The 11,295-nt window shown below is 40.2% G+C and overlaps 1 protein-coding gene across 1 annotated transcript in view; it reads right to left on the bottom strand.

Annotated features, from left to right (window-relative positions):
- Window positions 1–1,230: 1,230 nt before the first annotated feature.
- Window positions 1,231–11,295, bottom strand: part of CAMK4 (calcium/calmodulin dependent protein kinase IV) — a 216,223-nt gene continuing 206,158 nt past the window's right edge. Inside the window, exons 9-11 of the mRNA XM_065875298.1 lie at window positions 7,106–7,232; window positions 2,848–3,000; window positions 1,231–1,671 (exon numbers count right to left, since the gene is read on the bottom strand). Coding sequence (XP_065731370.1) covers window positions 1,231–1,671; window positions 2,848–3,000; window positions 7,106–7,232 — 721 coding nt within the window. The remainder of the gene's footprint in view (window positions 1,672–2,847; window positions 3,001–7,105; window positions 7,233–11,295) is intronic.

Genomic DNA, 11,295 nt, shown 5'->3' with positions numbered 1-11,295 from the left:
AAAAGCTGCATTGTCCTACATTTCTGGACATGGAAACTTTCAAAAATACATTGTAAATTATGGGTGCTTCCATTCCAAGTATGAGAAAAAGATATACTAGCTTTTCAGAAATATCTTTAGTCCATAAGCCGTATATCTAAATAACCATCAGTTGAAGGAAAAAAAGGACTTTTACAAAAACAAAGGTTTCCTTACTATACTAAAGTCAATAATGGATGATCTTACAATGGGATATTATTCCCACTCTGTTCAGACATTTTGGCACCAGCCTTTGGTGTAGACTTTTCTAAATATCTGAACCTTGGTTAAGTATAGAGTTTATCCATAAAAGTGTTCCTATCTTTAAAATTGTACAAGCTTGTGAATAAATTCAATTTTATCTGAAAAATGACAAGGAGTCAGTCTTTATTAGTCTAAGTCCCAGTCTTACCTCCTTTTCTTCACTAAATTTCTTTATTCCACCCCTAAGTGTTGTCCATCAGAAGGACTTCTTGTTAGAGAGCAGGTGAAGGAAAGAATAAATTCCTCAGCGTGAGTCTGTAAAATAATTTTTTTAGGACCGTAAAATGGCAGGAATTTGTAATAGAATGTTTTTGGTTATTAGTAATATGGTGTGTATAAATAAAGACAAGATAAAAAAACATTCTGCACACAAGCTTTAGGGGCATATGGTTTCATAGCCCTTAAAGCATGCTTCAGTTTCTTACCATTATAAGTGGATTTTTTTTTTTTTTTGCACATACCATACAACTATAACCTAACCATCTTCTCGTAAACAGTTTGAACACATTACTGAAAAGACTGTGAATGTCATGGGAATACATCTTATAGCTCTACCTAGTATTAGCTGGGCAACAGTCCTTGTAAAGAAATCCAAAGGGTGTAGGCTGGCTAGGTTTTCAAAGCAAAAACAATTTGTTACTATTTACTTCAAATGTGTGCTACTGGTCCCTGAAAATGTATGTTTTTAAATGTTATGTTGTGTTTACTTGCAATTTCAAATTTAATTCATCAGTAGGTATTTGGTATCCATTACATACCATAGAAGACACTATTTTTTCATAAAGCAGTCACATGCATTGAAGTTAGGATTACCAACTGATATATATGTATTTTTTTGCACCTTAAAAACAGAATCACTATAGTGCATATCATGCTTCCCCACCTTCCTTGCTGAAGGACAAAATGCATAAAGTGCCAGGATTTGGCTCCCAGATGGAAGGAAGCCTTTTAATACTCTGGCAGGATCACATCATTCTGCTGAGCTCCAAATTCCAGAGCAGGGTTTTCTTGCCCTTCTTTGGGGGCTGCTGCTTCCTCAACAGTCTTCAGCTTTTCCTCCACTAGGCCCTCCTCTATTTCTGGGTCAGCCTCCTTTATCCCATCCTCTAATGCCTCGGGCACCATCTTGGTGGCCTCAGCAGCATTTATTTCAGCATCTTTAACTTTCTCTATGGCCTGCACCTTCATCAGCTCAGCCTCTGCCCCCTCAACTGCCACTTGGGCCCCATCTCCTTGAATTTTCACTCCTTCCGGAATAGCTTTAACATCTTCATTGCCATCTTGTGTTGGAGATGGCTCTCCGCTGGCCTTCTGGCTCTCCTGGATGCTGCCATGGCTGCTGCTGGCGCTTCCCAACCGGGAAGAGGCCACCACGGCCTTTACTGCTGCCTGATTGGAAACAGAAAAGTGTCAGGTGTTACTTTCACTTAAAATCCCAAATCAGAGCTCAATTTCAATTTTGCATTTAGGGAGTTTTTTATTATATGTTAGTGTTTAATCTTTGAAAGTATATTATTCCAAGATTGTCTAATGAAAACTTGTTTGGAGAATGAACAGCAAAATATGTTTAATCTCAAATTAGCATATTTAATCATCTGGACAACCAAAAACCTGAGTAAATGCATTTTTCCCATGGATTACCAATATTCAAAAATTTTAGATTGTGTTTCCCAAAGTATTTGTTTCATGGGACACTAGTTCCATGGATGTTAGTAGGCACTATCTAGATAAAAGAGTTCCACAGTCTACTTTGTTTGAGAAATCCCTGGTTAAGTCAAGGTTGTTTAATGTACTGTATTTCAAATTAATATGACCATGGAACCCTTCAGGTTTATTTAGTCTGTATCAGCCTGTAAGCGATTGCTGAATAGAACACTGTTTTTGACCCCCAGCTGTTCTCTGAGATCCCCTGTATGTATAGCTAGTCCTAAATACCATTAAGTAAGAGAAAAGCACCTAATTTCTATTCCATATACATTCTATAAAAAGAGATATGTTTTGGTAGATAATTTTCCCTATCACTTGAATTATTTTTACCAAGTATAACTATTTGCTTATGTACTAAAACATAGTTTTAAAAATTTTTTTCCCAATTTTTCCATATTCAGAAAGTAGACAACTTTCTGAGTAAATGTTTCCTGAACAATGCTGTTCAAGCAGTTCAGCCTTAATTAAATGAGAAACAATGATAATGGATTTGTTTGGTGAGTAAAGCTCAACATACAACACATTTCCCTTTATTAACAATGAATTCTGGGAATTCCCTGGCAGTCCAGTGGTTAAGACTCAGCGCTTTCACTAAGATCCCACAAGCCGAGTGGCACGGTGCCCCCCACTCCAAAAAAACCCAAAAAACAAAAAAACCCACAATGAATTCTTATGAGAGGATAACAGAACTACAATTGGCTTTATACCAGCACTGTTGGGATTTCAAAGCAGGATTTTTACTGGTACCACAGGAGATGAATAATAGTATTAGATAAACAATAGTGGAATTATCTTTGATCATCAAGATATGAGAGAAATCTTTTTTTTTTTAAATAAAACAAATAAATGCCATCTAACCTTGAGCTTGCGCCGGGCATTGAATTCTTGGAGCTTCTTTTGAGCTGTATCCATGTGTACAAAATTGGCTGCTTTACCTGTGACCCATGGGTGCTGGAGGGCTTGGAAGGTAGTCAGCCTTTTCTTAGGATCCAACACAATTAATTTTCTGACCTGAAATGATAAAGAGCCATAGTCTTCTTAGGGAGATATTACGGTGACCTGGGCTTGCCCCTCAGCTCGTGAACTTCTAGGTCTTATTTAATTTCCTTGGCAGTACACTAAATATACATTAAACAATTTTTTTAAGTCCCCAGAGGTTACTGTAGAGATGGCTTCAGGTAGCAGTAGCTGAGGAATCTGAGAGTGGTGTGCGTAGGCTACCTGAGAGCCCAAACTGGTGGATAGCTTGTCCACGGAGGTCAAAGAAACAAGTCCTGCCTTGCCTGTAGACTGGAAGTTCTTTGTTTTTGTTTTTGTTTTTGCGGTACGCGGGCCTCTCACTGTTGTGGCCTCTCCCGTTGCGGAGCACAGGCTCCGGGCGCGCAGGCTCAGCGGCCATGGCTCACGGGCCCAGCCGTTCCGCGGCATGTGGGATCCTCCCAGACCGGGGCACGAACCTGTGTCCCCTGCATCGGCAGGCGGACTCTCAACCACTGCGCCACCAGGGAAGCCCTAGACTGGAAGTTCTTTGAATGAGAACCAGCATCTGAATAATTCTCGGCCGTACTTCACTTCACTTAGAATTCAGGGCTTAAAATACACATCAATGGAGACGGGCATCGTTCATACATCCATCATTCTTTCTATGGGAATTGAATGGCAAACAATAGGGGCAGTATCATAGCCCTTATGATTATACCATGAGTCTATCATGAAGTTAATAGCTCTCTCTAATCCCTTGAGGGTACTTGAAGGAATAAGCCAAGAGCTGGGGTAAAAGCCTATTTAGAATCAAAGTAAAGGTGTCAGTAGCTTGTGGGTATGATTTGTTTACAGGACTGAATTCAAACCAATGGTAGCCTATTCTGGGAGGTTTACCCCTGCTTGTGAGGATGAACAGACAATAAATTGCCAGGAAGATCAACAACCAAAATAATCCCCAGCCCTAGGCTCAGAAGGGGTGACCTGGAATGAGGCAGAGACTATTTGGAGTCAGGAAGCATGTTCAAGTCCTAACTTATTCAAAGCCTCTAACTACTTTTGTGACCTTAGACAAAGACCACATGTGAATTGGGTGACTATGGACACCCTCCTGGGCCCTTTCTTACATGACCTCATTTCCACCCTGATTCCTTTGTATCAATAAATACATTCTTATAGACATATAACATTTAAAAAAAAAACCCAAAACTCATGTAACCCTGTCCGTAACCTTATCAATTAGTAACTATTAGCTCCAATTCATAAATGAGGGATGGAAGGAAGCTCAGAAAGATTTAGTGACTTGTGTAAGGTCAGACAACTCGTAACTGGTGGGGGCTATACTCACACTCGGGTCTTAGAGTTTGTCTCATGGCCACTACACCATAGTGCCTCCAAGGTTGTCAGCCTCTCTGGGTTTCAGTCTGCCAATATGTAAAATGAGGGGCTTTGGATGATTTAAGGCATAAGATCTTTTCTAACTCTAATAACCTAAGAACTGAACACAGGCTAACAAAATCAGGCAGCTAGTCAAATGAAGAATGAATATCCGGTTCTCCTTTCACTTCCTTTTTGTAGCATTTGCAAAGAAACGTGTGTGGGGGGTAGAGACACTGAAGGGCAGAGACGTGAGACTGCTTAGTCTTAAAATCAGAGAGGAGGTGGAGGGAGATAAAGATAATTAAGAAAAAGAATGCACAGTAGTAATACAAATTTGATAGTAGTCAGAGCTATCATCTGTTGAACACATATACTAATAATTTTATGTCAATGATACCTAATCCTTACACCATCCCTGACAGATATTTCCCTCTCATTTTCTAATCATCCGTTTCCTCTTATCATTACCATCCTCCTCCTCATGAAAATACAAAGAATTTACTGAAAGCCAGTATGTACCAAAATTTTATATATGTCATCATTAATCTTTACATTTGAAGATACTGATGCACCGAATTATTAAGAAACTTGCTGAAGATTAGAGAGATCCAGTGACCTTGTCAGGATTCTAACCCAAAGCCTTGCCATTATCCTACGGTTCCTCTTAATAGCCCAACTCCCCACTCATCGGCACCATAGCCTCTGCTCATGACAGAACAGATGCAGGTTTTGCTAAGTACACATTATGAGGCTCAATGATTGCTTTAGTTCTCAAGTTTTATAAATTTATTAACCAACAGGAGGTCTAGCTGAATGAAGGAACATCACAGCTAACCCTCTTATCCATTTAATTTTTATTAGAGATAAAAAGAAATGGAAGGAAGACTAAATAACGGGGTTATTATTGAGTTAGTTGGTGGTGATTACTTAGTATGTATTATATCCCTTAATTCTTCTAAAGACCTAGAGACAGGTACTGGTATCATCTCAGAGAAGAAAACTAAAGCACAGAGAGGTTAGGCTAGCCCAAGGTCATATCTGTAAATTATAAGAAGGGGGGTCACTTGAATCCAGGCATGTCAGATTTTAAGAATCCTTGGTCTGTTTCCTGATTCATGGTTTCATTCAACAAATATTTATTGAGCCTGTACTTTATGTCCATATGGTACTAAGATCTGGGCACACATGCTTCACCCTCTCCCAGAGCTTACAATCTAATTAAGGAACACCTTTGAGCAAGTATATAGAAATGATGACCATCATGAAAAAGGAAGTCTAGGGGGCAGAGGAACAAGTGGCAGAAGGAATGAACCAATTGTGAGAAGAATGGCCTGCTGAAGACAAAATCTCCCAGAGAATGCCAAATGGCAGCCAGGGCTTGAAGATTAGAGTTACCCATGTAAAGAGGTGTGTATGTGTATGTAATGGTGGAGAGGAAGGAGGAAAGAACATCACAAAGCAGAAGGAAGAGCAACATACCCAGAGCTACATTGATGAGGGACTGGAAGTCTAGTGCTCTGGAGGAAAGAGAGATCAAGGGAGAGTGATGTGAAATAAGTGGCACAAGAGAGGGTGACACTTATTTATAAAACCATTCCTCTGGATCCTGTGTGGAGAGTGTACTTGAGAGCACAAGAAGAGGCAAGGAGACCAGATAGGAGGTTGTGGCCGTGAACCAGGAGAGGATGGGGCTTGGACTAGGCAGTTGTACTGGAGGTGGAGAGAAGCGGACGGATTCAAGAGATGTTTAGGAGTGTGGGCCCTGACGTGAGGGAGGAGTTGGGATGACACATTCCCACATCACACACATGGCCTCTCTTTCACAACCATGTTGGAAAATCCGTGACCTGCAGGATATCTGTTTTCATGAAAGAACACAGATGGTAAGGAGGGAAAAGAGCACTGGATAAGGGGTCTGGAAATCTGGATCCTTAGTTCCTAACAATGCCTTTCTGCTGAGAAGCTGTGTGAACTTGGACAGTCATTTCACTTCTCTGGGCTTTAGCAAACTTATCTTTAAAATGCAGGGAAGATTAGATGACTCCTAAGATCCCTTGGAGATCTAACCTTCTATGATTCAGAAGTTAGCTTTTAGTTATTTCTGCACAATCTCTCTCTAGAGGATTGATGGTAAATGTTTCAATTACACCCTAGTATCCTCTTTATTTTACAACAGGTGGGCCATCTCCCTAGAGGGTATGTGTTTCCTGAATGCAAACAAACTTCAATGTTACCTGAAGTGAGAAGCCAAGTAAAACAAACAAAAAAACCAAACAAAACGTATAGTGTAACTTGTATAATGATAATCATGCATGATGGGACTTATGTTACTATCAGGATATTTTAATAAGTTTGAACATTTCAAGAAGCAATGTTGTTTTATTCAAAGTATAACTAATCTAGGCGATAGCAAGCCATTTTAAAACAGAATTCTTCTGTGTAAATTATGTTTGGATTCACTCAGCACATGTATCTTCATAAGCAAGGTTCTGCATTGACTAGGTGGTAAAAACTCATTAATTAATATGCCAAAATTTGTGATAATTCAGCTAGAGATGAATCAAACGTATCTTTTTTCATTATCTATAAGGAAAATGCATGAGTGTGCATTGTTTCATTAAAAATACTTTATAATTAAAAAGAAATAAGCTATTAAGAGGGGTTGATTTAAAAAATGGCACTGCCCATTAATTAGATAAAAATGAATGCAAGGAATTTTATTTCATTTTGTTTCATTTTGTTTGGTCACACTTACCAAATCCTTGGCATTTAGAGATACTTCATCCCACCAGGGGGAGATAAAGTAATATTCACAGTTCAGAATTCTCCTAAACATGAACTGATCGCCTCTTTCATCATAGAATGGTTCAAATCCACAAAGTCTAGAGGGACAAAAGATAGGGAATAAAATGTCTTTTAAAAGCCTAAGCATATTTCACCGATTTTTTGCAGAAATTCAAGACTGTCCTTTTTCACAGCTTCCTGTTATGAATGTAATCGCTCAGTTTAAGTACGTAATCACCTTCTTACAATTCACTTTTGATTATATAAACACACAGTCATGTCTTCAGGAAGTAAGAATAGATACAAAACCAATTTAAGATTTCTACAAAGTTATAATCATATTAATAATTATGACACAAACAACAATAATAATAGCTAACACTATTATAGGCATTATGCTATAGTGCTATTTCCATGGATATTTTTGCGGTACGCGGGCCTCTCACTGTTGTGGCCTCTCCCGTTGCACAGCACAGGCTCCGGATGCGCAGGCTCAGCGGCCATGGCTCACGGGCCCAGCCGCTCCACGGCATGTGGGATCTTCCCGGACCGGGGCACGAACCCGTGTCCCCTGCATCGGCAGGCGGACTCTCAACCCCTGTGCCACCAGGGAAGCCCTCCATGGATTTTTTCCCACCAGGAATTGAGAAGACAGATTGATTAGAATTCCAATTGATTACAAAACAGAAAAGTTAGGATTTTGAGAATAAATAAAAGGTGGAAAGAAAAGTTTTTAGTTGTTTTTATTCAGCCCTTTTCACTTGAATTCTTCCATAGAGATGAATACGATATTCGATTTCCATCCCATTCCAGTTTGGATTTCAGAGTGAACAAACACAAGAGCTAACACTTTTGTCAGGGAATGGCCTTTTAAAACTTACTACAGTGAGAGCTGCAGCCAGCAGAGGTGAGCAGCCTAGCGTTAGCTCAACCTGGTAAGGACCCTCATTTTTGCACATCTTAAAGACATCTCACTATGTTCACCTTCATCTTCCGTCACGGGTCAGCATAAAAATGTATGAGAAAAGTGGGAGAAAAGAAACAGAGAACCATCTCTGGCATCCTAAAGAGAGGGAGGAAAAGTGAGTTGCTGGTCTGGGACCACCAAGCCTCTACTGTTTATAGGTGGGTGGAGGTACTGAAATCACTAAAGACCAAACGGGAACTATTTTTTAAAAGTCCCTGCTAGGGCATGTGTTGCATCTGACAAGGAATGAAGGAAAAAGAATGAAAAACATTTCCCCAAATTCTTCCTTCAAACTGGCCAGGTTGGTGCCGAGAATGAAACATTCCAGTGCATCCTAATGTAGGGAGTTTCTAGGAAGAAGCAATTTCTCATGTTCTTTTGCTCAGGGAATGTCCTGTTGGGAGAGTCTTTGTTTCTTTCAAATATTGTGGAGCCAGCCAGGAAAAGGCAAGGCTCAGGGAGTGCTGAGGCCTGGGCTGTGCATCCTCCCTCTCCCATTGAAGAAGTCCACGCAGAGAATACTGCTCCAGCAAAAGGAGAGAAGGGAGCACAGGTCCACACGTTGCCAAGGAGGCAGTTCATCCTCACCTGGCCCTCCTCTGCCCTCCAAAACACTAGAAAAACATAGCCTGTTGTTAGCTAGTCATGGAGAAATTGGTCAACTTTCCAGGCTTAGTTTAGGGAACTCTTAATGTTTCTCCTTCTGGAAATCTAGAGAGAAAAATGATAGTTCAGAAGGTACAGTACTCAAATGCCTTTCTTTCCTCTCAGTCATGTCAGCAAGTCTGTGCATTGGTAACAGAGGTAAAAAGTTTATCTCACCAGCCTGAAATGTCAAAAATGGAAGAAATGTGACAGAGAGCAGCACACATGTGTGCATGAGCACACAGACACACACACAGAGTAAGAAAACCCTTTAGAAATGGAAATATTTGAATGCTGACATTGACAGTTTAGGAGGATATTAGGATTATAAAGCCTGAAGTGTGACTGTATTACACAGGGTAGCTCCAAGCCATTGAGCAGAACTGTAGTATTGAAAGCCGAAGGACAGAATTTGAATCTCTGATGTTATCTGATTCTGATTTTGACCTGAGAACTGTAATAGTTGCTTTTGTCTGTGGGGACAAAGGGTTTTGGTTTAATGCTTTAAACCAAAGAGAGGGACCAGAATTCTTGTAAGAAACAAAATGGCCTTTATTTCCAGGCTACTGTCATCATTAGAAATAGCAAGGTCATAGCACAAAATAGCCTGGTGGAACTCTTAATAATAATAAAGGAGGTACATAAGCCCAATGGCACAATCCACTGGAGAGAATGGTCCAATGAATCTTGCGTAGTGGACTTCATCAATTATTAATGAACTACAGATTAAATAAAAAGTCCCTAGGCTTAGGGGCTGACATAAGTTGGATCAGAACTAAAGGCTATTAGGGGCTTCCCTGGTGGCACAGTGGTTAAGAATCCACCTGCCAATGCAGGGGACACAGGTTCGAGCCCTGGTCCGGGAAGATCCCACATGCCATGGAGCAACTAAGCCCGTGCGCCACAACTACTGAGCCTGCGCTCAAGAGCCTGAGAGCCACAACTACTGAAGCCTGTGCGCCTAGAGCCTGTGCTTCACAACAAGAGAAGCCACTGCAATGAGAAGCCCGGGCACCGGAACGAAGAGTAGCCCCCGCTCCCACAACCAGAGAAAGCCTGTGTGCAGCAACAAAGACCCAACGCAGCCAAAAATAAATAAATAAAGTTATTTTTTTTAAAAAAAGAACTAAAGGATATTAGTTGTGAGCAGCCCTGTTATTTTAATTTTGGGGGCTGCTACCACTTATTCAACCAACACCTATAATTAATGGCCTTAAGTGAACTAGAGGAAAGAAATGAGAGATTTAAAAAATTATTTTCAGGGTTACAATAAGACGTTTCTCAAATGGCCCCAATTTTTTCTCTTCATTTTCCCATGTTAGTGACCATATCATGGAGTTTTACTCATCCCATATTTCAGTTTTTCAAGGCAAATGTTACTGAATTTCCTACCTCCATCTCTGAGTTCTTACACATCCTCAATGCTTCAACCCCTCCCATCACATTTCAACATGAAACTCTAATTGGGTGGGCACATTTACATTTTAGGGGCAAATCTGGAGCATTATTTGTAGTTCAGTTTTTCACTTAACATCACTAAGTATGATATGTCACCCACATAATTCAGGAGACAACATTCTTTCACAGCATAAAAGTGATCTTAAATGTAAGCTGAAGGGATTCTATGATGTGGCCTTAGGAATTCATTTTAATGAACTAACAAGCACTTGGTGTGGCAAACAAATTACCTAAAAGTTTTCACTTTCCTAAGAAAAAACATGGTTCCCTAGCTCTCCAAATTCTTCTTAAGCTTTAATACATCCTGGAAACACAGGGAATTGATCACTGAAAATATCTTTTGACATTATATAATAGCAGATGGCTATTTTATGGGTTGCTTTTAAACATTTTTATGGTTCTTACTGACCAATATATCAATATAAACCCAGGTGAACTTAGAGTTTGCTAACTTGCTTGTGGGTTCTACCCTAGTTACCCTCTTCCTAGCCCATATTACCTAGACACCGCACTTTCTAAGATCACTATTAAATTAACCAAACCAAACCAAACCAACCTCTTCCTACTATGGACTGAATTGTGTTCCCCCCAAATTAATATGTTGAAGCCCTAACCCCCAACGTGATGGTATTTGGAGATGGCACCTTTGGCAGGTAACAGGGTTAGATGAGGTCATGAGGGTAGGACCTCATGATGGGATCAGTGCCCTTATAAGAAGAGACACCAGAGAGCTTGCTTCCTCTTTCTGCCTTGCGAGGATACAGTGAAAAGGCAGCTATCTGCAAGCCAGAAGACAGCTCTCACCAGAACCTGACCTACTGGCACCCTGACCTCAGGCTTTCAACCTCCAGAACTACAATTCTGTTGTTTAAGACACTGAGTCTATGGTATTTTGTTATAGCAGCCTGAGCTAATTTGCTTTCTTCCCCACCCTTCAAAATCTCTTTATAGATTTGAATATTACAGGTTCCAACAATTAACTCTGCAGTATCCTCTAATTGAAAACCAAATCTACTTGGTTTGAATTAAACTTTGGAACTCACTGGTATCTTGCTTTTGTAGTTGTTCTACAACAGCCTTCCTCCCCAGAT

The sequence above is a fragment of the Phocoena phocoena genome, chromosome 3 (assembly GCF_963924675.1).
Source record: "Phocoena phocoena chromosome 3, mPhoPho1.1, whole genome shotgun sequence".
NCBI classification, from domain to species: Eukaryota; Metazoa; Chordata; class Mammalia; order Artiodactyla; family Phocoenidae; genus Phocoena; species Phocoena phocoena.
The sequence above is the reverse complement of the archived record's forward strand: the minus strand, read 5'-3'. Positions and strand labels throughout refer to the sequence as shown.